The following is a 26,217-nucleotide window of genomic DNA, read 5'->3' on the forward strand; positions in this document are numbered from 1 at the left end:
AGTTCAGAAAAGCTCCTTCTTTTGAAGTTTAGTTAAGCTTTTCCCACAGACGGCGCCAATTGATGGAGTCTGCCTTCTGAACCGGTGAGTAAGACCTGCAAAACAGGGTAGAAGCTAACCGGACGGTGGTTGTCCGATTAACTCTCCGATGCTAAAGTCAGTTTAGAGCTTTGAGCAGCGTTTTGAGTATATGAATATAATTGTGATTCTAGGCATACCTCGTGCTCCTTTTATAGTAGTCGAATATACCTAGTAGAGTTGTATTAGGCAGGTGAATCCTACTTTATAGGGATTCGGCAATATCGTAGAGATTCTCCTGATTTGTCGTGATCTACCTTAATCTGATAAGAGTCCTATTTAGGAACGTCTTCCTAAATAGTCTTATCTTCCTAAAGTAGAGCTTATCCTTCCATATGTAGTGTTTGTGTCCGAATAGGACAATATTTCCATACTTAGTCGATTACCCGAATCCCGGACCCGACGCGCTTTCAGCGGATCATGTGGGATTCGGTCTTTATGTCACCGAATCTTAAGAGATTCGGCGTCTCCTTCATATCTTCGGATCTTCAGGGGGAGTCCGGTATCACCTGAGAGTGGATCTCCTGCAACTCGGCTCCATTATACTTACAATAGGATTCGGTATCCATCATTAGCCCCCCCGCAAGTGAGCTGAAGTAGTTTGGCATTTATGCCTTAGTGGATTTTAGCTCTTTTGGAGCTGAGTTCTCTTATACGGGCGAGTCGTTTTGTATTCCGGGCGAGTCGTTTCATATGTTTGTGGGTGACGTTTCTTCTTTAGTAAGATTCTGTGTTGCCACGTGTCGGCATTTAGTGATTCAACGGTTAATGATTCAAAAACTCTTTGTATTTAATCTCTTTGCATTTCTTCTTTTCCCTCTTACTTGCTTTTCGAATTTATTCTTATTTCTTGCAGCTATTTCCTTTTCGTTCTTTGTTTGATTATTTGGTTCTTCGTGACTTGTTTCATCCAGATTTTTCAGGTATGTTCTCTTTTGTCGCTTGGATGTTAATATGGTTTTCTTCTTTGTATATGTTCTCCATGATTTATATTCTGGAAATTCCCTTTCTGTACTTGGTGTTCTTCGACGTGTTCTTCAACGTGTTCTTCAATATATTTCTTGTTTGATCCTTATTCTGTATTTATGTTTGTGATTTCCTGTTCTGTATTGGGTTATGATTTCGATACGAGAGTGAACTCGGCTACGATGTAGTCTGGAAGTCCCCGTATCTAGTGGCTGGGCCACCAGCGAGTTGGACTCGCAATTGATACTTATGATTGAGTTGATCGATTGATTATTAGTATATTTGAGGATTAAGGTTTCAATCGGATCCTGTACTTGGCTGCATATGATTGATTACGATTTTATGTTTTATTTGAATACTTATTAGTAAATGTATGAACTCACTCAGTATATCCCAATATATTGACCCCTCACAGATTTCCTTTCAGGATAAAGACGCTTTGAAGCAACGGACTTCTATCCTACTCCCAGAAGTCTGTATTTTTGAGTATGTAAAGAAACATTACTTTACTCTTAGAGCTGCAGTAGATAAGTATTTTGTCAGTCAGCTTGTATATAAAAGTTTTCTGTAAATATTACTTTAACGTTTTAAAATTTTAAACGTTTTACGCTTGCTGCGTTATTTATTTTGTGACTGCCAGAAGATATGTGTGCCTGGCATGTGTGCTTCTGCATGACACGTGTTTACTTATGTCATGCATGACGTTTACGTTTCGCGAAAATTTATTTTACGTTTTTAGGCTTGCTACGGGTTTCGGAGCAACCACTCCCATTCCCTAGCGCCGGTCTCGGCTCTGAGATTGGGTCGTGACAAAAACCATCTTCAAACTATTTCATCCATCTAAAATGAAAGGATCTTTTTTATTGGACAATAACTAAAGATCACTAAAAATAGAGATTAAAAGGATGGAGGAGGTGGTTTTCCGGCCAAAGGCCAAAACCACCTCAAACCACCTCCTCAAAACTATGATTTTTGATTTGGGTTTTTTTAGAGAGAAGGGAGAGGTTTTTTTAGAGAGAGAAGGAATTTGTTGTAGCTTTACATCCGTCGAAATATCATCTTCAATACACTCCCAGAATAAAAATAATATTATTAAAATATATATTTATATGTTTAAATTATTCCTCAACCTTCATTAAGTTGGGAAAACTTAGCCAAATCAGGATATTCGATATTTTTTTTCTTTCAAAAGATAGAATCCATTAGAACAAGAATAAAGTACAATTTAAAAAATCATATGACAAGATTGAAACTATATGATTTTTCAAAATCTAATCATTAAAGACTAATCTATCCATAAAATATTTATTAAATTGATTTATATATCATTTCAATTTATTTTTATCAATTATGCGATTTAAATGATTATTGATTTATATATAAAATTATTTTAATATTAAAATTATAAAAAATCATTAATTATTACTATTATGCCTTAGGGGTTAAAAAAATTCAAAGATATGTAATTCTAAGAAGTTAAATTTTACAATTTAGCTTACTTTGAACATTGACATAGCTCCGATCAATTTACTAGTGTGTGGGTGTAATTACGTAACCCCACAAATTTATTTATGCTTGCTAAATTGGAATAAAAAATCAAAAAATTAAATTTATAATTTTAAGAAAAAGAAAATTATTTAATTTGTTAAATTTGAATCAATTACATTCCTACACCTAATATGATATAAATCCAATGTTAGTTTTGATGATCAATAAATAAAGATATTTTTGTCAAGATTATAAGTTTATTTTTAAAAAATATTATTTGTTATTTGAGGTTTGAAATGAATATTTATTGGTAAAGAAATACTAAATCTTGATATTACCATTTTCGCCTTTTTTTAAGAAATTCAATTTTTTTATATTTCTATAATTTTACAAATATGAGAAATTTCCTATTCAGTTTAGACTTATCTTATCCTTTTCCAGTCTCTAAAATTGATACTAGTATTTAGATTTTTTTTTAATTATTAGAAAGGGAATTTTAAAAATTGTTTGGCAAGAAGTAATGCATATATGAGTTTCAAAGTCAGAGCAGTTGATGAGAAAGAAAGAAAGAAAAGTAAAGTAATTAAAAGAAAAGAGAGGCAGAAGCAGAGGAAGAAGAAGAAGATGTCAAAGTCAGACGCAGTAGCGAATGGAATAGCGGGAGCAGGTGGCGGTATTATTGCTCAGATTATTACTTATCCTCTACAAACCGTACTCCTCTTCTTTCTTTCTTTTGTCTGCTTTGCATTTTATTTCAAAATGAATGAATGAACCAACGGATGCTGACAGGTAAACACGCGGCAGCAAACAGAGCGACTGGCCAAGAAGAAGCAGCAGCATAAAACTAATACGCTTCTTCAAATTCTGCAGGTCTCCTTTTACCTTTCACTATTACCTTTGCTTTAGTTTTGAAGTAGCTAATTGATACTTATGTAATCAGGTCATAAGATCCGAAGGTTGGGGCGGACTCTATAGCGGCCTTAAGCCTTCTCTGCTCGGAACTGCTGCTTCCATGGTCACTCCCTCTCATTCTTCTAATTGCTTTCTCTTCAATCTGTTTTTCTTATTTTGTGCTTTACGTTGCGCCAGGGCATTTACTACTATTTTTATCAAGTTTTCAAGAACAAAGCTGAGGCCATTGCCGCTGCCCGTCAAGCTAAAGGTCACGGAGATGGTACGGTTCGCATGTTTTCTTGGCTTCTTGTGGCTGCTATGGCAGGGTGGGTCACCAATTCCTTTTCTTCCCTTGGCAGTGCCTGTTTAACTTTCTTATCACAACTCTCTCATCTTGCAGCTCCTTGAACGTGTTATTCACCAACCCAATATGGGTCCTTGTCACCCGTATGCAGGTGTTGGGTATATTCTTTTCACCAACTCCTATTTTTAACTACAACTCTCTTTTTATTTTAAGTATTTTTTTCACTACTCCCAATCACTTTGGCCATACACTCTTCTGTTAACTGCATCACTTGGATCCTTTTTGCTCTTCACCCCCACTTTCATGCTACAGAATAGGAAACTTCTATAACTGATTTATGGGATTACAGGTGCTACTTGCCACACTGTTGACTTCTATTCCAGTGGGACAGGGCTGGCTGATTTTTTCCGATGCTTTCTTCATGATTTTGTGTAACTGGAGTTATATTTATTTTTCTACACCTTTATGCAGCTAGACACTTGTTCAATTTATGCTTTTTGAGACACGGTCTGGTGATATACTTTTAGCAAAACTTTTATATCTTTACAGCAGCACCTTCATTTCATAAAGATAGACAAAGCTGGAATATAATGATTTTATTTCATGGAAAGGTGTATCAACTATTGTTGGTGTGACGTTATTTAACCATTCAATTTTCAACTTTTTAAGTTCATGTTTTGGAGTCCAGTCAAGGTTGTGCGTAACGTTCTGTATTTGATTGCAGACACATACTCAAGCAGAAAGAAAAATAATGGAGGGAAAGAAAGAAGCTTTGTCTAGGGAAGCTTTTGAGAGTGGTTCAACCGGTTTAGCTTTGCAGGAGAAATTGGCACAACTTGATTCAATACAACCTCGTCCTTATGGAACTTTACATGCGGTTATTAGTCATTTATTTCCTCCTTTTTCCGTGATTTCAACTTTATATTTTTTGCTCTGTGAACCTATATGGAATGGAACTCAGTCATGATTGTTTATATGCAATAAATTCCATTATACAGAACATCGTCGGAAAAATCCATATTTTTGACTGGAAAAAATAACAATCCATCGTCATACCACATTGGCAATTACTTTATTATTTTGGTTATTTGCAAGCCTAACTTTATCTTCTTGTGTATGTTTACGTTATGGCAAGGCATATGAAATATACAATGAAGCTGGCATTACCGGTTTTTGGAAAGGAATTGTCCCTACGCTCATAATGGTTAGTCCCATATCGGTAATATTATGTATGAATTCTGTGGAGTTACTTCTAATATGATTGGGTATTCTCATGCATGACAGGTTTGCAATCCATCTATCCAATTTATGATTTATGAGACATCCTTAAAACATATAAGGGCAAAACGATCCACAAGTAAGCAGGGGCGTAAAGATGTTATTGCTCTTGAGGTACAAAACTTCTTCCGATCTGATCACATGGTTGGAATGCATGACCATAGTCACCTTTTATTTGATCTTGTATCAGTCTGTTGCAAAATACTTGGCCTTGTTCACACATTAAAATTTTCTCTTATTATTTGAAAAGGTCTTCTTACTAGGAGCCTTGGCAAAACTGGGAGCAACTGTCTCCACATACCCCCTTTTGGTTGTCAAGGTAATTTCATTGCACTTGATACTTCACTAAAATAAGTAACCAAATTGGATAGGTAGAAATTTTTGGTATCAGCATGACCCCCAAAAGTGTACTTCTCCTAACATTGGATTATTAATTCTCATCAATTTTGTCGCATAAAATGTTAGAACGATTTGCACTGACATCTTTAAATGCAATAACACAAAATTTGTAGGCTATGCTTAGATAAAATATATTTACTATTGTCAAGAAATTGTAGTGTGCACTCTTGTTTGCAATTATTTGTATAGAGTATCCGGTTTAGCAGTTTGCATCTGCAATCTCTCATGCTGTTGTGACAACACAGGCACATGCAATACACTGACTTATTTTTATACTTTTCTTTAAAATCACTTATTGTGTTGCCCTATTTGCAGTCAAGGCTTCAAGCAAAACAGGATATTGGTGGAAATAATTCAATGAGATACTCAGGTTTGCTTTCAGATTATATGTTAGCATAACATAGTTTGCCACATTAACTTAGAAATGGAAAAATTGTACCGGTGGTGATTGGACTCTCCTGAATATGCTATCTTAATGTCTAGATAATTATCAATACCCTTCTCCCTACTCCCTAGGGTCCAAATTAATAACAGAACCAGCCATGAACTTTAGGTTGTTATGCAACTATAATTATAGAGTAGTTTCTTTTGACTTATCTCATGTGTCATTTGATATCTTTATCCCCCAGTAGTATGTTTCTATTTTGTCTAATATGGTGAATGGTGATGAGGGTTATAAGATAAGACTCCAACTTTGCGATAATAAATCTCTGATTCCAGGATGCATTTTCAATTTGGGCAGGGTTGCTTTTCCATGGCTGACCATTTTCCATGATTTTATTAACTAATCAAAGTTGATGGATTGATCTGTTCTACTCTGCGCTTATAACAGCTGTTGTGTTCAATTCTCTGTTTCATCTTCAGCCTCTGCCACCCTGCCCATTACATTGTGTTTTGACATTGCTGAACTCTGATATGATATAGAGAAAGACTTATACGATTGTCAATGCAGGTACTGTTGATGCAATAACTAAAATGATCCGTTATGAAGGCTTGCCTGGTTTCTACAAGGGGATGGGCACGAAGATCGTACAAAGTGTTTTTGCAGCCTCTGTGCTATTTATGGTAAAGGAGGAGATGGTTAAAGGGTACACATGGGTTGCAGAAAAGAGCAAGAAAGTTGTATTGAATATGAGTAAATGAGGGTTTGATGATATAGGAGGGAAAACAAGGCATCTAATGGAAATGGAATTCTAAAGCGGTCAAGATATACATAGTTTATTATGAGGTGAGGATGTTGCCTTACTGGTGTTACTAGATATCCCAAGTGTGACTCAATTGCACAATATGTGCACCAACTGTATGAAGTTGGGAGAAGGAGAAGAGAACATGTGATTCCTTGTATTAAAATGTTGACTTATTGTACCTTGTGTTAATGTAATGATGTAGTAGTATTTACTATTTGTTGATTTGTTTATACAATATACTATGGGGAGACAAAAAATGGCAAGAGGTGGGCCTTTGTTTGGGTTATGGGCTACAACTACATCTACATACAAGGCAGAAGAAGAAGAAGAAGAAGAAGAAGAAGAAGGAATAAATACTAAATAGCAGCTTATTACAGTTGCCAGCATATTAACTTCGCATACACCTACTCTCTTTGAAAATATACACCTTCTCCTGATCTCCTCTCCTCTTTAGTTTAGAAATTATTTTCTCAAAAACATAAATCAAATCTTGCTCACTCGGCGCAGACATAATGCTCCTTTTTTGCTGCTAGTATCGATAGACATGGGTAACAAGTTTATATGCATGACAAAGAAGGACACCAAAGCGAATAACAATGGAGGAGGAGGAGGAGGAGGATCCAGAAGCAAGAGGTTTGGTAGGTCTCAGAGGAAGTTGTTGGCGGACGAAGAGTTGCTTCACAGACAAGCTCTGTCCATGGCTCTTCATCACTCTCAGCGACTGGAAGCAGCTGGATCCATGTCCAGGAGGATTCACGGCTCCACCAGCTCCCGTCGTCTTCATCGAAATCTTTCCGACCCTTTCTCTAATCCCAAACAGGTTTCCTTTCCATTTCTACTGCAATTCCTCATTTGGATCTGTACTCTTTGCTTGTAAAATCATTATTATTTCATTCATTTGTTGATGGACCAAAAAGTAATGATGACTTACTTTCTCCAAACACCACCACTTTAGTCAAATGCTAGTTTTCTGTTCATTTATATATTTTTCTTTTTAAAAAGACATCTTCATTTTTTTATTACTTCATCAGAAAAAATAAAAAAAGTTTAAAGGTGACCGATTCATCATCACTCAATTTTCTTTTTCTGATGCTCTCTCGATTTGCCTCACGCTACGCCTAATTATGTCTCACTTGTCAACACTTTTTTGTTCAATCTTTTATTAATAAACACCAGCTTAATTTAGCCTTCTATGTTGAAATTTGTTTTAATCATAAACACTTTTAACTACAGGTAGCAGAGCTTGTGGAGAGTATTAAGTCAAAAAAGTTCATTCTAGTCCATGGAGAAGGGTTTGGAGCATGGTGTTGGTACAAAACCATCGCTCTCTTGGAAGAAGCAGGATTGCTTCCCACTGCCATCGATCTAACAGGATCTGGCATTCATCTCACTGATACAAATACTGTTACAACACTGGCTGACTATTCTAAACCTCTCATCGATTCATTACATAATCTTCCCGAGGATGACAAGGTTTTGTACACCCCCGTCCCTTTCTTTTTGCTCTGCCCCTCTCTATATCTTTATCCGAGAATCTTCTTGTGCAGGTTATTTTGGTTGGTCATAGCACCAGCGGTGCTTGCATCTCTTATGCACTGGAGCATTTTCCACACAAGATCTCCAAGGCTATTTTCTTATGTGCTACTATGATGTCTGATGGTCAAAGGCCCTTTGATGTCTTCGCTGAAGAGGTGTGTCATCTTATTACTCCCTTGCTCACTCCATGTAAAGTAAAACTATATTTTTATCCTAGCTGAGTATATTCTAGGTGTAATAAACTTGCTTTACTTATACTTTATAAAGCGGTCCCAGTGTTAATTTCTTATTTGCCAAGCATAAGACATTAAGAATATGTGTTAACTATCTAACGGCTAGTATATTTTCATCCAGTGTGGATTAAAAAAATTACGCTAACAATATGTTTTCTGGTAACTACAGTAGTGATGCCTATGACCATGCCACTAATTCTTCTCTAGTTTTATATTGCATCTTCTGCATCTATAAATTGCTCAAATAATTTCGTAAATTTATGTTCAATCTAAAAGATATTTTTCTTCTTCAACTTGCCAATGGAACTTTACCTGTCAAATTCCATTTTTCATCTGGATATCTTCACTCCCTTTTAGATCAAGATCCTGAGATTTGCAATTGAATGTAATACATAGATAATTGATAATTCTAGCATTTTTGTACTTTGAATACTAAAACTCTGCTTTGATTGCTTTTATGAGTCAAAAATGAAGTTGCTTATGTATTTATGAATGTACAATCAATTCAGAGAAATGGAAGAATTAAGATTCCTACCATCTGACTCCTGAAGCAATTCAAAGGATTAAAACCACTGTTTTTACTAGATTCAGCAATAAGAAAGAAGATAGTAGAGGAATTTTGAGGAATTGGATGTAATAGAGGGTTCTATAACCTCTGTGATTGTTTTTTATGTTTTGTTCTGCTTGTAGCAGGTCTCTCACAAAGCTGCTACTGCCTACTGCTGTTGTATTAGCTGTTATTACAGTAATATAAAAGCCTTTTTGGTAGATTTACCAAAAAAGAAAAGATTTCTACCATCTGCTTGAAAAATGAGTTGTGCGTGGAATTTCATTGAGTCTGAGTACATTCAATTCTTGCCCTAAATTGATTTTCAAAAAACTGAATGGAATCAGTCAAATATTATCTATGATGAGCTTTTGTACATTTTTGTACAAAACCATTGCAAGCCCTTGGAAGTTTGGATTTGGTACAGAATCCATATTAGTACCCGACATTATTGATTCTTGAATATTTAGAGCTTTTTGCACAAACAGGTTCAATATAATTTTCAGTTATTTTTCAGACAGTATTACTTCTTAGTCAGTTATTTACGAGTATGAGCATCTTCACTCTTAATAAAGTAGCTGCCAACCTGCAACTAGAGCCTCTTCTTTAATGAAATTCCCTCCTCTCTTGAGCTTGCTTATATAGAATTCTTGTACTGTGAATGGATACTGCATATGAGGATATGTCACCTAGCTAATTCTTCATCGTTGATTCAGTTCGGTCACTATTACAATGTGTTTGTGTGGACTGCTATTACAACGTGTCACAACTTCTTGTGTGTCAATCCTATTGGTGAATCTTCTAGCTGACGTGATTCCATTTTACTAGTTATTTGATTGCTTTGATTTCTCTGAGATGGATGTTCTCACTAGAGGGTTTTGCAGCTTGGATCCGCTGAACGTTTCATGCAAGAATCAGAGTTTTTGATATATGGGAACGGGAAAGACAAGTCTCCAACAGGATTTATGTTTGAGAAACAGCAAATGAAAGGTTTATACTTCAACCAATCACCAACAAAGGTATGTTAGCTGATTCTGTTATCATTTCTATAATCATTTTACATTCCGATGCTGAAATCAGGCCTTTAATAATTAAAATGGCATGAACACCATCTTCGAGCATCTCCAATGGAATGCTACTTTTTATGCTAAGTTTAGCATGAAAAAGTGGTAAAATGCTATAAATAGCATAGCATTTCAATTTTTATTCCAATGCACAAAGTTGAAAAGATATGTTATAATTATTTATTAGGATTAATATCTCTTAATTTTATTTAATTGTTAATTATTTAGTAATTTTTTTAATTAAATATTTTAAACTAAAATTTATGTAATATTTTTTTAATATAATATATTTTTTTATTATATTGATGTATGGTTTACTATTAAAAAATCAAATCGATGTCGTAAAATTAAATAGAAGCACAAAATTTAAAATGAAAAAAAATAAAAAAAGTAAAAAAAAATAGGTTAAAATAATAAATGCAAAAAAATAACCGTGGTAAAATTGTAATTAATAATGGATTGCTATTGGTTGTTGTAGTTTAACATATGCTATAGTCTATGCTAAATTTAGCACGTGATATAGCATATGCTAAATTTAGCACGTGATATAGCATATGCTAAATTTAGCATAGACTATAGCATATGCTAAATTTAGCACAAAATATAGCACTACATTGGAGATGCATTTTAAGATTAAATGTTAAATTATAGTATTAGCACTCTATTTTAGCATTGCATTGGAGATTGGTTGAAGTATAAACGTATAAATATACACATATATGTTCAAAATCTGACAGGAGTCAGATAAATTGGCTTCCTCCTTAACCTTAAAGGTCAAAGGGGAAGTGAAGGGAGGTGTGTAAATGTAATAAGTGGTGAGGTGTTGTTGAGTCTAAAAGTCATGATATTTGGTGACCCCAGGATGTTGCATTGGCCATGGTGTGCATGAGACCCATCCCACTGGGTCCTATCATGGAAAAGCTTGCATTGTCCCCCGAAAAATATGGGATAGGTAGGCGATTCTTCATTCAAACGTTGGATGATCATGCTCTGTCACCCGATGTCCAAGAGAAACTGGTGAGGGAAAATCCACCAGAAGGAGTGTTCAAGATTAAAGCAAGTGATCACTGCCCTTTCTTTTCTAAACCACAATCACTGCACAAGATACTGTTGGAAATTGCTCAAATTCCATAGATTAACATTTGGGTTCTCAAGGCAACAGGTATGTCTATTGTGTATTATTTCTTCATGCCATTGCCAAGTGAATCCTGCCGACCCACTGCTTAGAAAAACAAAAATATATCTAATGTGATTGAAGAGATTGTACATGGTCAAGTTAGTGCGCTTGCTTTCTTCCTGACACTCGATTGCTGGGTATATATAGGAGGTCGGTTTAATGGTAATGGTAATTTTTTGTTTTGCATTTTTTGAACTCAGAAGAGAGTATTGTCCTTGTGAAGAAGAATCATACGATCATACAATTATATAATCCTGAGCTCCAAATAATCTATCAACAAAATCCAGCCATGTGGACTGATAAAATTTAACCACATGGACTTCTCTATTAGTCATATAGAATCCTCTTTTACTTCATATCTCTTAGGCCATTTTGATTCATGGAATGAAATAGACATGAAATGAAATAACTATCCTAAAAAATAGAATAGCCATTTTTTACTTTTTAAGAGAAGTATTTATTTTAAAAAAATTTATAAAATCATGGAATAGCAATTACATGAAGTTACTATTCCATGAACCAAAGTAAAAGAATAGTTATTCTATTTTGAGTAGCTATTATATTCCAAATATATTCTCATGAACCAAATATAGTCTTAATCTTCAACTTCGAAAAACTATAATGACCCGATTATTTTTAAAACAATTTAATACTATTTGAACTTTTCATGTTTCATGTTTGAACTTTGACTTCTCTTTTGCTAGTAGCACCATTGATATAAAAAATTCTTCATCATAATTAAGTTAAGAATTAGAGAAATTTAGGAGGTGCGTAATCTTGTTTCATTCTTGTCATTAATGTAGTTTTATATTCAATCCCTCATAAATTATATATTGATTATTATTATATAACATTTTTCTGTTTTCACCATATGTGGAGTATCTACAAAAACATTTTCGTTAACCATAAAATGTACTCCCTCCGTCCCAATAGAGTTGTCCACTTTGCCTTTATCACACAGTTTAAGAAAAGCAATTATTGTTCATGGGTTTTGTAAAATTTTCCTTACTTTTCTTGTCATATCCCTATTTAATGTAGTGTCCACTTTCAATTTACTCATTAGTGGATTTTAAATAGCGGTAATATAGAAAAATTGAGTGTAAAAGTTAGTTACTTTTTGAAAGTGGACAAGAATTTTGGGACAAAAAAATTTCTCAAAGTGGACAACTCTATTGGGACGGAGGAAGTATTATCTTAGAACGTATGGTAGAAATGCAACAGACATCAAGAAAGGATTCCATAAGTGTTTACCAAGGATATTTGGTGTTGATAAGTTAAATTGTCAAAGAAAATTGAACTTTGTTTTTGTTGTTGTTGAATTCATCAAATTTCATTAAATCAAATCCAAAAAAGAGAAATTCAAAAATTAAACTCGATAGCCTCACGTGGAACATACTATAACATGCGTTATCGCCTAATTTTTTTGGATGAAATTGAAATATTAGTTCACACATCTAAAACAATTTAATAACAACTTGGTTGATGAGGATTATTTGCTATAATCGTCTGGTAATTTCCTAGACTAACTGTAACAACAATTTAGAGGGTTTTTATATGCCTTTAAGTGGTTATACATTTTCAAATGATATTAATTCTTTTCATGCTAATTTAGAATAGCAGTCTTGATTGATGAACTGATGAACTCCTTATGTTACTAAAGGAACTTCCACCATGTTTTTAAGCTTGAAAGATCAATTGTTTTTGTTTGGTTTATACGCATATTATTTTTTGAATGGTTTAATATACCATTAACTTTATATTGTTAATAATTCAAATCATCTTTTGATAGTTGACTTTATAATTTTATATGTGTAATAACTTTTTTTTTTTGAAGAAACGATCAAATATATTAATTCAAATTCGAAACGACAACATCTGTAAGAAACTCAGGAAAATGGTTAAAGCACTCCTAATGACCTGACAAAAAACGGGCGTAATGCGCTAACACATACGCAGTCTGATTCGCAGATCGTCTTACAAAAACAAAATCTAAACAATAAAAATATTTCGCTAACTCCACACAATCCATAATCAGAAAATCCGATTCAACTCTAGAGGGATTTCTGATATCCAACACAACCTCCAACGCGTCTGACTCAATGGAAACGTTAATACCTCCTTTTAACCAACTTAAAGCTTCTCGAATACCAATAATTTCATCCATTCGAGGATCAAAATTTCCTATTAAGTGCGCTGCTCTAGCTTGGAGTAAAGACCCGCGACTGTCTCTAACCAAACAACCAACACCAATCGAACTACCGTCTCTACTACAACTAGCATCCACGTTAACCTTCAATACATCATCTGTAGGTCTCGTCCACTTCATGTTGCCATCATTCTTCTCCAACTGAGAAACCTCACCAACATATTTATAGGAGTGGGCATTCTGCCAAGCCGACAGCTGATGATTTGCTGTGTTCAGCACCTCCGCCACCGACCCCTTCTTCTCATACCAAACGGCCGATATTATGTTCGACCACAAACCCCAACAAATAATAGCCACAAGACACGATGAGACCTCATCTAACACGCCCATCCATGACAACACCCAATCTGAGAATTTACCTGCAAAACTCGTCAACCCCAAACATGCTTTGCTCCAACACTCTTTCGCAAAAGAGCAGCTAATGAACAAATGGGTGGCCGACTCATATGCCCCGGCACAGATTGGACAATTCGCATTAATAAACACCCTTCTACTCGCAAGAGTATCAAACGTAGGAAGAAATCCAGAACACACTCGCCAAAAAAAGTTTCTCAAGTGCATGGGGATATGCATGCTCCAAATTAGATTCCAAATCCGATTACCGCCTTGATTCACTTCTCCTCTAACCAAATGATAGCAACTTTCAAACGAGAAGTTACCTCTACTATGCTGCAACCAATACCAACTATCACTAACATCCCAAATGCTCAAAGGAACTCGTAAAATACAATCAGTGACCTCGTGCGAAAACACATCTGAAATAAGACCAACATCCCACTCATGAGAACCAGTTACCATTAGTTGATTGACAGTGGCATCCTTGTGAAATGAAGGCAAAGGATCCGTAACCATTCCCAGCCCTAGTTCACTAAGCTAAGGATCGTGCCAAATCTTAGTGCTACACCCATTACCAATTCTGATTCTCGCTCCCTTTCTCACCACCCATTGCGCCTCAAAAATACTCTGCCAAACATAGCTAGGATTTGACCCCAACTAGCTTCCAAAAACGAAAAATTAGGAAAATATTTAGCTTTAAAAATTCTCACCATCAAATAATCCTTCATCGATATCATACGTCAAGCTTGCTTTCCTAACATTGCGATATTAAAATCACGGATTTTTTTAAACCCCAAACCACCAAACTTTTTGGGTAAACAAAGTCTATCCCATCTCGCCAAACTTATACCTCGCTTTTCCGATTGGTTACGACCCCACCAAAATGAATTCATCATCCGCTCTAATTCATCACACAAACCAAGCGGAATCAGAAAGACATTCATAATATAGTTTGGAATAGCTTGAGCAACCGACTTAATGAGCACTTCTTTGCCGCCTCTCGAAAGAAATTTAGCATTCCATCCCTTCACCTTTTGCCAATTCCTCTCCTTGATAAACTGAAAAATCTGTCTTTTATTTCTACCAATGAGCGACGGCAACCCAAGGTATTTGCCTTGGTCTAACACCACCTTCACGTTCAAAACACCCGCAATGGAAACACCGCTATTTCCTTCAACATTTTTGCTGAACATTAGATTTGATTTATTAAAATTAACCAGCTGCCCAGATAAATGCTCATATCGATCAAGAATAACTTTCACGTCCACCGCTTCATCCAAAATTTGCATGAAAAAATAAATAACAATCATCTGCAAAGAACAAATGACTGACAGCTGTAGCCCCCTACTAATCGAAGGAACATCTGATTTCTTCGCTAAACATAATACAATTTCTCATTTCAACAAATAATCTGGCTCAACTGCAAAATGATAGATTTTGAATTGCACAGATCTTTTGCATCCATGAGTACATAATCATAAGCTTAAAGTATCTGATAACCGGTATAATTTTATTTAAAGTCCATATCTTAAAAAAAGAATAGGCCTAATTGTAAAAAAAAGTTCAAACTTTTGCGAGTAATTACAATATAAACCAATTTTTTTATTTTTGGAATAATGTGCCGATTCTATTTGTTCACAGTGTTTTATCAATTTTTTTCTCATTACAATACCTATTTCTTTTATTAGTTTTTTTTTACTTCAAATTTGTTTCTTTTGCGCTTCAACCATATAAAGTTAGAGAATTTAAATTTAGTATTTAACATTATTTTTAATTTTTTAAAAATTAAAATTTTAAATTCAATTTTAAAAAATGCATTTTAATAATTACGGAGTTGGTATATAAATTCAACTGAAAAATGAGACCAATTAAATTAATTAGAAAAAATGACTAGAATTATAGCAAAACAACAAAATCTAGGACAATAATAAAAAGTGGGCCTAATGCTGTAAAAATCCAATTGTTTCGACTTTTTGAAAATATATTTTTTAAAATTGTAAATATATCAAAATTTAGCGAGGGACCATGCAATCCCTCGCCAATTTAGCCAGATCCTTAAATCTGTCACTAAATTGGCAAGGAACATTCTAATGTCCCTCGCTAATCTAAAGCTATTTAGCGACGGATTTTGAAATCCGTCGCTAAAAATAAAAAAAAAATTATAGTTTTTTTAATAATGAAAAACAATTAAAAAAATTATTTTTAATAATAATTATTAATAAAAAATAATTATTAATATAAAACAATTATTTTAAAAAAAATTATTAAAAAAAATTATTTTAAAAAGTTATTATTTAAAAACTAATTATTTGAAAAAAATTAATTATTTAAATAATTATATTCTTTAATAAATAATACTAATTATTCAAAATGCTGGAGTAAAGTACATGAGTAAATATTAGCTCTTTTTTAATTATATTTCAATATAATATATATAGATATAGAATAATCAATGGATCAGGTAGGTGATCTATCTGGCGATCGCTGGATTGAATGAGTCGCTAAATTAGTGACGAATTATAAATCTGTTGCTAATTTAGCAACTTTTTTTGCCGCTGATTTAGCGACATATTTTTTTGTCGTCGCTAACCGTTTAGCGACGAGGTTTCTACCAATGAATTTGTTAAACGTGATTAGCAAAAAATTTGAGACATTTTCCGTCGCTAAATGGATGATTTCTAATAATGGAACCTCATGTCAACCATCACCATCTTCGAATCACGGCCCCCATCTTTGGTCTATCCACAAACACCAACGGTAAATTTGGGTTTGAGATTGAAAAAATATGCTATGGATATCGTCGCCCGCGCCGGAATGTCCTCCTGTAAGCCCGCCGCCACACCGGTTGACACAAAGCCAAAAATGAGTGCCAATACTAGTCCTTGCTTCTCCGATCCATCTCTTTATCGAAGTCTTGCGGGAGCTCTCCAATATCTTACTTTCACCCGACCGGACATCTCTTATGCAGTTTAACAAGTATGTTTGTTCATGCATGACCCAAAAGAACAACACATGCAAGCTTTGAAACGTATTATTCGATATATCCAAGGCACTCTGGATTATGGCTTACATTTGTCTAAATCTTCGACTTCATGTTTACTCTCCTACACGGATGCCGATTGGGGTGGGTGTCCATAGACACTCGGCGTTCGACTTCGGGTTATTGTGTCTATCTTGGGGACAACTTAATTTCTTGGTCTGCAAAGAGACAACCAACCTTATCCCGCTCAAGTGCCGAGGCGGAGTATCGAGGGGTTGCTAATGTTGTAGCAAAATCATGTTGGTTACGCAATCTATTACTTGAGCTTCATTGTCCTATTCATAAAGCTACTTTGGTGTATTGTAATAATGTAAGTGCCATCTATCTTTCCGGCAATCCCGTTCAACATCAACGCACCAAACACATCGAGATGGATATTCATTTTGTGCGAGAAAAAGTTAACCGAGGTTTGGTGCGCGTCTTACATGTCCCCTCCCGTTATCAGATTGCTGACATTTTTACCAAGAGCCTCCCATTGATTCTTTTTGAAGATTTCCGCAACAGTCTCAGTGTTCGTCCTTCTAACGCTGTGACTGAGGGGGTGTGTTAGAATATATATTATATTAATTAGTCAATATACTATATTAATATAATATATTTCAGTCTTGAATGTAATTGATTTAGTCAATATTGTTTAGTTACTGTATTTGATTTGTATAAGATTCTTAGCCAAGAATTACTCCTATTTGAGTTGTATATATTCCCTTTTGGGTTAAATGAGAAAGGCAACAGATTATCTTCTTTCAGATTTGATTGTTTTTGATTGGAGAGTAAGAATTAAGGAAGGAAATGAAGTTTGCCTTTATGGTGGCAGCGGCGGCAAAGGTGGTGTCTCCTCGAAGAAAGACAATGGGAAAAAATGAATTCTTGTTAATTTCAATGGAAATGAAGAAACTAAAGGAGATTTGATAGGTTTATTAGTCTGATTTAAGTGGGAGATAATGTTTGATACATTTGAGTGAAGGTGTTTGTTAAAATACCTGAAATAGAATTTATTATTGTTGTTGATGATTCTTTTGATTGAAAGAGAGGAAGTAAATGAGATTTGTGTGGAGTGAAGAAGAACTAAAGTACCTTCCATGATTGAATGAAATTAAAATCACAATAAAGCAAATATTTTTACATTGATTTCAGTTTGTGAGACTAAATGGGGAAAAACCATTGATTATAATGGATTATGTGTAAACTAATGGTTTACCAATAGTTTATCAATTGTTTATTAAGCATTTGATTTAAAAGAGATAAATCCCATAAGATTTGAGTAATTGTTTATAAATGGTTTACCAATAAATTTATTTTTAGTGGATCGTTAGTATACATTATAAATCGTTAAGCAATAGTAAATTGTTAGTAAACTTATCATAATTTATTTTAGTAGACTTAAATTGTGCATTTTTTTGGTAAAATCGTATTTTTGCAAATAAAAACCGTTTTTTACATTTTTTTTGTCAAACCGTATTTTTGTAATTTTTTTGATCAATTCATATTTTTAAAAATATTTTGCTATGCTATGGGTATTTGTAAAAAAAAAACCCCTTTTTTACGATTAAGCCAAAAAGGATAGAGTAGGGCAACTAATATAAACATGTAGGGTTCATACTTTTTAAGTTTATTATAAATTGTTACGTATAAATTATAATTTATTAAAAATAATATATTATAAATAATTATAAATGATTTTTTATTTTTTAAGATAATAATATATTAACAATAAATAAAGCAATTGATTAAAAACAGTAATATTACCGTTGCAATCTCACTATTATAAACCATAATCAGTTCAAAATATAACATATTTATTTGTTAAGAAAAATTTAAAGTTGGCCCACCATTGAGCGACCAATCACTCAATGATTATTGAGCACTTCCCAGTAGGAACTTATCTTCCTAGTAGGAACTGATCAATAGTGACCGTTTATTATACTGTAAGAACATCCCACAATAGATGCTCTAATAACTCTTCAATTTTATTAACATCAATAAAATGTTTTCAAATAAATCATAAGTAATAATATTTAATTTAATTAATTAATTTGTTTTGATATTTCGTAACATGTAAATGCTAAAGATATAATAAAACTTCTAAAATTTTGTTACTAAATATTATAATTAGGTAATGTTATTTTAGTACATTAAATTTTCAATTAAAAGGAATTTATAAATTAAATTTATCAATTTCATATAACGGAATTAAATAAAATATAAAATACTGAACCTTTATTTGCGGAGGAGCATGCCGGACAACCTCTTGCTTTTGTGGTAACTATTTCTGTTCATTGTAACTTGCTACTTCCTGTTCCTGGAGGTATGTATCAAATATGCCAAATCGTATTGCGGATACGCAAAAACATGCAGATTTAACAGCTAACCTTGCACTAGTAGAGTACGACATGGAGAACCTACAACCTCCCATCTTAACTGTACATTGAGATCAAGTCTAGCTTTTTTGAGATACCGTCTTTTATGTATCCCAAACAAGTTGGTGGTTGAAGCCGACAGTAAGATTCTTGCTGCTCCATCTCCCTGTCCTTAACTTTTTCCACAATGGGTTTCTTTCTAAACTTATTGAATTGTGAAATCTAGATTGAATTAGGGTCACAGTACTACTTCTATATGACTGCATTAGCAGTGCCTGATGAAGACAACTGCATGGTAGTTTACAGTTCCATTCAGTTCGCTCATGTTTCCATTGCAAAATGTCTCGGTGTTTCTGAAAACAATGTGCGCGTGCTTACAAATAACTTTTCCTAAGGGTAGCATTTTGCTTCTCATAATAGTTTTGTAACACTGTGCCATCCAGTTTGTTTGTCAATGGGGTTGATTGTCTTGTAACAAAAAGAATATATATATATATATATATATATCTGCAAAATAAAACTATACGTATATAATTAAAAGCATTTTCTTGTCCATGATCAGGTTAAAATCTAATATATGTGTTGAATCTTGAATACGAGTTGTTTGGTTTTCATAACAAAATGTGTAGATTCAAGATTTTATGTTAGCCCACTTGACATACTTTCTCCGGTACTTTGTTCAAACTTTAAACATAAGTGCAGAGGTACTTCCCAACAACAGCTTTAGGCTTACCAATTTAGTTTTTCCGATAACCTGAAAGAACCCAACTTGTTTCTGCATATACCAACGTACAATTCCAATTAAAACTGACCTATAATAGAAGTGCTAACAACCAGTAAAATCAATGATTGACGCAAAATTTTACGACCTCTTGGACAGCATAGCCGCTGGCACCTCCTCATTTTAAATCTTGGAGCCATCGCCCTTCACTCCATATATTCTGCTACATCACACAACCAAAATGTTTGAGAAATCCTGGACAAATAACATTTAAAATAAAATAGCAGAATCAGTTGATCCTTAAAATTCTGCATCAAAATTTCAGTGCTTACACCTATTATAATAATTATACATAAATCAAATTATTAAATATAAACTTTTGGTTTTTAATAGATTAGTATTATTTATTTAAATTGACATTATAGGGCACGAGTGATATTGATAGAAATTATTAAAATTACTTTTTAAATTATTTTTAGTTATATTGATAGAGATGATAAAAAAAATTAAAAGAAAATAATAAATTAAAGTGATAAATTATTGGGTTAATGTCATTATATAATACAACTTTTAGCATTTTTTTCCGATTTAATTACAAACTATAAAACGTCTCAATTAATAGCACAACCCTTCATTATATAGCATATATAGCATAAATATGTAAAACGACGTTGTTTTGGTCGTCCGTTAGACTATAAACGACGTCATTTTAACAAAAAATATATAGGGTTATAAAATGAAAAGTTTGGAAAGGTTGTGTTAATGGATAAGACATTTTATAGTTTGTGCTTAAATCGAAAAAAACGCAAAAGATTGTGCTATATGGTGACGTTAACCCTAAATTATTAAATTAACTTATAGCTTTTTTTCCTTTAGAAATGTAAAGTCCAAATAAAGCTCTCTCTCTATATCAATGTTTTGAAAATCGGACCGGACTGGCTAGTCGGACCAGGTTGTTCAGGAACCGGCTGGGTGTCCAGTCCAATTATAAGGAAAAACCCTTCAGTCAAAAAACCGGTCAAAAACCGGGTTGAACTGGTAAAACCCGGTTTTTGGCCAAAACCGGATGAATTCAGTTTTTGATAAAATGAGTTAAAAATGTCTTTTTCTTTTCAAAGTAAATTTGTGTAGTCCCCTACACATGTGTTAACTTTTTATACCACACTTATTTTTTTTCTTTTAAATACAACACATATTCTCTTTCTAATACACATTAATTATTCTACATTCTATTAAAATATTAATTCTTAATATATTTCGCACAATATAATTTTATACATATTTTTATTTAAATATATTATCATATTTTTTATTTATTAAATTTGACTTCTGAATTTTTCTTAAATTTAAAAATTACTTTTTTCATACAAAATAATTACTTTATATACATATAAATAATAATCAATTATAATTATACTTTACAATTTTAATAATTAATTTTAGTTAAATGCACCATCATATTTTTTTATTTATTAAAATTAAAAATCTGATCGAACACAGTTGAACCGTCCAACCATGAACCCCTGATGAAGTCAGTTCGCTTTTCAGTCCGGTTTTAAAAACATTGTTCTATATGTAGATATTTATTTTTGTAAGGACAAACATGATTACTGCTATTAAATGGAAACTAATTCACTTAAATGACTATTTTTTTGACAATTTAAGGGAGTGTTTGTGAAAAACTCACGACTTACCAGAATTTTGCTCAGCGCAATTTATAATTCATTTTTAGTTTAGTTTTATACTGGTAGCATAAAATTTTGAACATCACCATTTGTATATAATTTTTTTAAAAAAATGCTATCAAAAAATATTCTTATATCAAGAATTTTAATTTACACCCAAAAAAATAAAAAATAAAATGCAAAAAATATAATGTTATTTTCACATTGTTCTTTTAAAATTATATTCTTAATTAAAAACTAATGTAATTACATGTGGATTTACTACTAATTAAATTAATAATATTAAAGTTTCAATAATTAGGGTATAGAAAGAAAAAAATGTTAAAGGAGTATACATTCCCATATATTGTCACACCCGTACTCTAACCTTACATTATGCATTAATTAAACATTCATCATCATGCATTATAATGCCATAGTCTATTTAGAATGTCAATTCATTGGTTTGAGAATTTATAGGACTCGATTGAAATTTAAGCTCGTTGTTAAACTAAACTGATTTCGTTTATTGAAATGAATTGAAACTTTGTGGGTTAAATGAAACTTATAGAATTACTAAAGGACCAAAGGGAACATTATTTATTCTTTATGCACCATATGTTACAATTATCCATTTAGTCTTACATAAAACAAGTCTTATGTATAAGTTAAAAGGAACCTCTTTATTGATATTTATCATATAACCTAAAAACCTAAGAGAGAAATTCGAATTCCTCCAAGACCTAACTTCATTTCAGAATATAAACTTCAATTCTTCATGTTTTAAGGCTTTAGGAAGAATGGAAAATCGAATTGGTAAGTTTCTTTATCCATTTGTGTCTTTGAGTTGAAGTATATCACTTTGTACCTTGTTCTGTTTTATGACAGAAATTTTAGCTTCTGTAGTTTGCACATAAGTCGAGTTCTATAACTCCAAATCGAGTAATTCTTGATTTCACAGAAACTTTAGAGTGTCTACTACAACTTTTGTTCTTTGAGTTTGATCTGATTCTGTCATAGTAATATCTAAAACGACCGCGACATTTTATTGCTTCAGCTGTGAAGACAGTCTGAGCACACCTCACTAAAACTGGAATAACTCATTGCTTATATTTTGAAATCATGAAATTCTTTTTGATTTGGATTCTAGACGCAAGGGGCTAAAAGTTCACCGAAGGGTTTGTTAAAATTCTGTCTATAATATTCACAGGACATGTTTGAATAGAGGCTTAATGTTCTGCCTACTAAGGCAGATTTGGTACTAAGTTTATAATCATGCATAAATCATATAGAAATACATTTGTAGGATCTGAATTTAGGTCAAATAACTATTAGATATATGTATAAGTATGTATATGTGATTGTGATGGTGTTTTCTGATTTACATGACTCATTTAGGTGCTCGTTTTGGCAACGACGGTGCAAGTAGAAAGTAAGGCAGCTTTTGACGATATTTTGGACTAGTTTGGTTGTTGTGTGGTGAGTAGATATACTATCCCTTGCTACTGAAATCAATATGCTATTTTGATATTCAAAATGTCAAGGTTTATTGTGTTTTAAATGGTTGTTTTGGAATGCACGAAAGGTGTTCGATGAAATGCCTTGTTTAAATATTTCAAATACTACCTTTGGAAAATGTTGTATAAAATGAAAGAAGTTTTGAATTGAATCTATATAATTGTTTGATTTTAGTAAAGCTTTGATGCTTTTGATATAATTAGTATTTGTTTATGAATGTGTAATACCTTCAGCAATTCAATAGTCATTTGATTTAATTATGTTTTGAATGAGAATTTGAAATGGTTTTACTATTGAATTGTATTGCGTTTTGATGCAATGATTTGAGATTTCTTTTTATATGATATGCTTACTCTGTAATGGTACATATTTGAGTGGTGCTGAGTTGTGATATGCACCTGGTATTATGTGCTGAGTTAGTTATATGCACATGTGAGATATTGTGAGTGTCTATGCGCATTTGACACAGGCCACTTGATTGATGGTCAGTGAAGGGAGAAGGGCTGAGCCGTGCTAATGATGGAGAAGGGTTAGCCATCAAGTGTTCCTAGATATGTTGGTTAGACTGTAGATCAGTGTTGTGTTCCTGATTACAGGTCTATGGTTTATATTATTGTTACAGGGTAATATATCAATGTTATAATTGATGATTGATACAAACTACATTTCATATTTAAAGTGAAATTGTTTTGATATTGTTTATATTTGTAAATGCTTTTGAGATGAACATTAAAAATGTTTTCTGTTGTAAGTATTCGTTACTATATGATATACTTACTTTAAGTATATAAATGTTTTATGCTTGTTATGTCTATTCACTGATCTTTCGCTAATTTTAGTTGTTTTAAAACCTTTTCAGTTAGCAAGGCAATCTACAGTACAGTTGACTAGAGAGGGAGTTAAGCTTAGAGTTTGGGCTTGAGACATAGAGGTTGGCCACATCTCCGAGTTTTAGATGCCTTGATGTTTTTGTTTCAGAATAAACTTATTTGTACCTAAATATATATTTTGAATTATATGTATAAAAGTTTGTAACAATACTTAGTTTTCATGCAGTGGTTTAATTAAAATGTTGTGTATAAGGTTTTTATATATTTGTGCTTAATTATTTATAGAACATGTTTTTAAAATGTTGATTTGGAGATAAATTTATTTTAAATAACCGTCAATCTCGTGCTAAGTAAGGCGAGGTATGACATATATACTAGCATATTATCCGCGCGATGCAGCGGAATATTATAATATACAATTATTATAAATTTTAATAATATTTTTTATCGTTAAGTTTAAATATCATTTTTATTACTTAAGTTTATCATTTTATTTTCTTAATAGAAATAGTTTAATAGATTTTTCAAATTTTTATTATGAATATAATTATTGAGAAAACAAATAAAATTTTATAAAATAAAATTTTCAATTCCATCAATATTATCCACCATAATTAATTGCTTTTTTATGTTTGTGAATAAAAAAAAAAGTAAATTGGTCATTTAAACAGTAACTTGTGAAAAAGAACACGGTGAAAATGTAAGAGATCTGACGGTGGCTATATAATGGACCTGATGGTGGCTATATACAGCAAGATTATATTTTTTCTTTTCAATTGAGCTAAATTTCATCTAATTATTTAGTCAACCATTGACTTTTCGATAGTCTGGATTGAACAAATTTTTGTTTAATTTTACTATATTTATATGTTATAAAAAAATATTTTCATTATAAATATAAATTATTTTATTTAATTATTTGATTTTTTTTACAATATATAAATGCTAGTAATAGAAAATTAATTTTTTGTACAACCATTGGCCCGCTTTAAAACAATATTATACACTATAAATTTTTAGGAAATTTATTTAAAATAAATTGTATGATCTTTCATTTTTTTTCAATGCGGAATAGAAAATCTTTTCTATATTAAATGTTAAATATCATTTTTTTAATTTTAAACTTTACAATCTAAAGTATTCATTATCAATGTAATAATATATAGTTTTATATTTGAATGTCTGAAATATAATTAATTAAAATCTTGAATTCTTAATAATTGTTGACTCTAAGAATATTATCTATACAAATAAAAATATGATTTTTAAAAATTATTTAAACATATAACTTTTTTTTTATTATAATCTCATTTTTCAATATTTGTAATTAAGAATTTTAAAAAAAAAATCAAGCATACATACTATAATTTTTGCCATTTTTAAATAGGAGCATTATTTACCAAAAAACATAGTAAGAACCAAAAAAACTCTTTTCCAATTCTTTTGAGCACTATAGATACGTATTAACATATAGTAAGGGCTTAACAATTACTTTTCCAATGCTTTTGACTTTATTAGGCGATAGTGGATAAAAGTGTTGCTATTTTTATTAACTCTGCCGTTTTATTATGTTTCACTTCTTATCAGTGCCTTTCATCCATGATTTGTGTCGTTTATATTCCTCTGTCGTTTTTCTTCAGTTTTAATGTATAGTATAATAGCACAATTAATAGCACAAATTATATATATATATATGAATAACTTCTTCTCAATCCTATCATGACGTTAAAAACTGATTAATTTTACCCTATTTTACATTTTCACGTTTCAATTGTATTCTTATGCATTAAAATGACCTTTTTCATTTGACAAAAGTTCAAAAAAGTTCTTCAAATTGATCTTTTTGCATTAAATTGATTCTTTTTATATTAAATTGATCTTTTTATATTAAATTGACCTTTATGCATTAAATTGACCTATTTTTTTTTTTGAACTGTTTCCAAATAAAAAAAGGCCAATCTCATGCTTAATGGTGCAATTGAAATGAAAAAAATGCAAAATAAGATAAAATTGACCAGTTTTCAGCATTAGGGTAGAATTAAAAGGGGCTAAAGGTCGGGTATTTTTAAGGTAATAGGCCATTTGCAACCCACTCTAAAATTGAAACTCTATTTTTTAAAAGAGTAGTGATATATAACCCTCTTTTTTAACCCACCTTCTTTAACCCACCTGACGTGACAACAAACTAGTGGATGCATTAAAAAGTTGTTTTTTGAGATATACACTTTTGGAGGGTAATTGGACGAATTAAATGCTGCCACGTAAGGAGGGACAATAGAGGAGGTACAAAATGGTGGGTTAAATAACATTTTTCTTTTTAAAAATAGAGTACATTTTTCTCCAACCACAAACTCTATCTCTATTTCTAAATAAATTTTTTCTCCGACCACAAAC

General features: G+C 32.3%; 3 protein-coding genes and 1 long non-coding RNA gene across 5 annotated transcripts; 3 read left to right on the top strand and 1 right to left on the bottom strand.

The window, feature by feature from the left end:
• The first annotated feature begins 2,959 nt into the window (after nt 1-2,959).
• On the top strand, nt 2,960-6,808 carry LOC126679462 (peroxisomal nicotinamide adenine dinucleotide carrier-like). Of its 2 annotated transcripts, none has more exons than XM_050374510.2 (11): nt 2,960-3,243; nt 3,322-3,402; nt 3,473-3,547; nt 3,622-3,752; nt 3,827-3,881; nt 4,455-4,607; nt 4,866-4,934; nt 5,015-5,122; nt 5,259-5,327; nt 5,728-5,777; nt 6,360-6,499. In XM_050374510.2, exons 1-10 carry the CDS (start codon nt 3,061-3,063, stop codon nt 5,758-5,760), a joined length of 957 nt encoding a protein of 318 aa, XP_050230467.1. In that variant the 5' UTR covers nt 2,960-3,060; the 3' UTR covers nt 5,761-5,777; nt 6,360-6,499. The 2 variants fall into 2 exon arrangements, with proteins under 2 accessions (XP_050230467.1, XP_050230460.1); XM_050374503.2 differs by having other exon boundaries at nt 2,964-3,243; nt 5,723-5,777; nt 6,360-6,808.
• A 131-nt stretch (nt 6,809-6,939) lies between these two features.
• LOC126679478 (putative methylesterase 14, chloroplastic) lies at nt 6,940-11,481 on the top strand. Its single transcript, XM_050374521.2, has 5 exons — nt 6,940-7,414; nt 7,828-8,067; nt 8,142-8,285; nt 9,795-9,929; nt 10,836-11,481. Exons 1-5 carry the CDS (start codon nt 7,139-7,141, stop codon nt 11,106-11,108), a joined length of 1,068 nt encoding a protein of 355 aa, XP_050230478.1. The 5' UTR covers nt 6,940-7,138; the 3' UTR covers nt 11,109-11,481.
• Nucleotides 11,482-14,292: 2,811 nt separating this feature from the next.
• Nucleotides 14,293-15,003, bottom strand: LOC126676341 (uncharacterized). Its single transcript, XM_050370526.1, has 2 exons — nt 14,544-15,003; nt 14,293-14,354 (listed from the first exon to the last, which is right to left on the bottom strand). Exons 1-2 carry the CDS (start codon nt 15,001-15,003, stop codon nt 14,293-14,295), a joined length of 522 nt encoding a protein of 173 aa, XP_050226483.1.
• Nucleotides 15,004-22,171: 7,168 nt separating this feature from the next.
• Nucleotides 22,172-24,085, top strand: LOC126664978 (uncharacterized). The gene is made up of 3 exons (XR_007637497.1): nt 22,172-22,291; nt 22,874-22,954; nt 23,853-24,085. It is a non-coding gene; the product is annotated as an uncharacterized LOC126664978 (long non-coding RNA).
• Nucleotides 24,086-26,217: the final 2,132 nt, after the last annotated feature.

This window comes from Mercurialis annua, linkage group LG1-X (genome assembly GCF_937616625.2).
Source record: "Mercurialis annua linkage group LG1-X, ddMerAnnu1.2, whole genome shotgun sequence".
In the NCBI taxonomy this organism is placed as follows: Eukaryota; Viridiplantae; Streptophyta; class Magnoliopsida; order Malpighiales; family Euphorbiaceae; genus Mercurialis; species Mercurialis annua.

Coding starts and splice junctions, on each gene's coding strand:
- LOC126679462 (XM_050374503.2), top strand. CDS start 3,061: ATGAGTTTCAAAGTCAGAGCAGTTGATGAGAAAGAAAGAAAGAAAAGT. Junction 5,328..5,722: donor ACCCCCTTTTGGTTGTCAAG/GTAATTTCATTG, acceptor CCCTATTTGCAG/TCAAGGCTTCAAGCAAAACA. Junction 5,778..6,359: donor TAATTCAATGAGATACTCAG/GTTTGCTTTCAG, acceptor TTGTCAATGCAG/GTACTGTTGATGCAATAACT.
- LOC126679478 (XM_050374521.2), top strand. CDS start 7,139: ATGGGTAACAAGTTTATATGCATGACAAAGAAGGACACCAAAGCGAAT. Junction 7,415..7,827: donor CTTTCTCTAATCCCAAACAG/GTTTCCTTTCCA, acceptor TTTTAACTACAG/GTAGCAGAGCTTGTGGAGAG. Junction 9,930..10,835: donor TCAACCAATCACCAACAAAG/GTATGTTAGCTG, acceptor TGGTGACCCCAG/GATGTTGCATTGGCCATGGT.
- LOC126676341 (XM_050370526.1), bottom strand. CDS start 15,003: ATGATTGTTATTTATTTTTTCATGCAAATTTTGGATGAAGCGGTGGAC. Junction 14,355..14,543: donor TAACCAATCGGAAAAGCGAG/GTATAAGTTTGG, acceptor CGTTTTTGGAAG/CTAGTTGGGGTCAAATCCTA.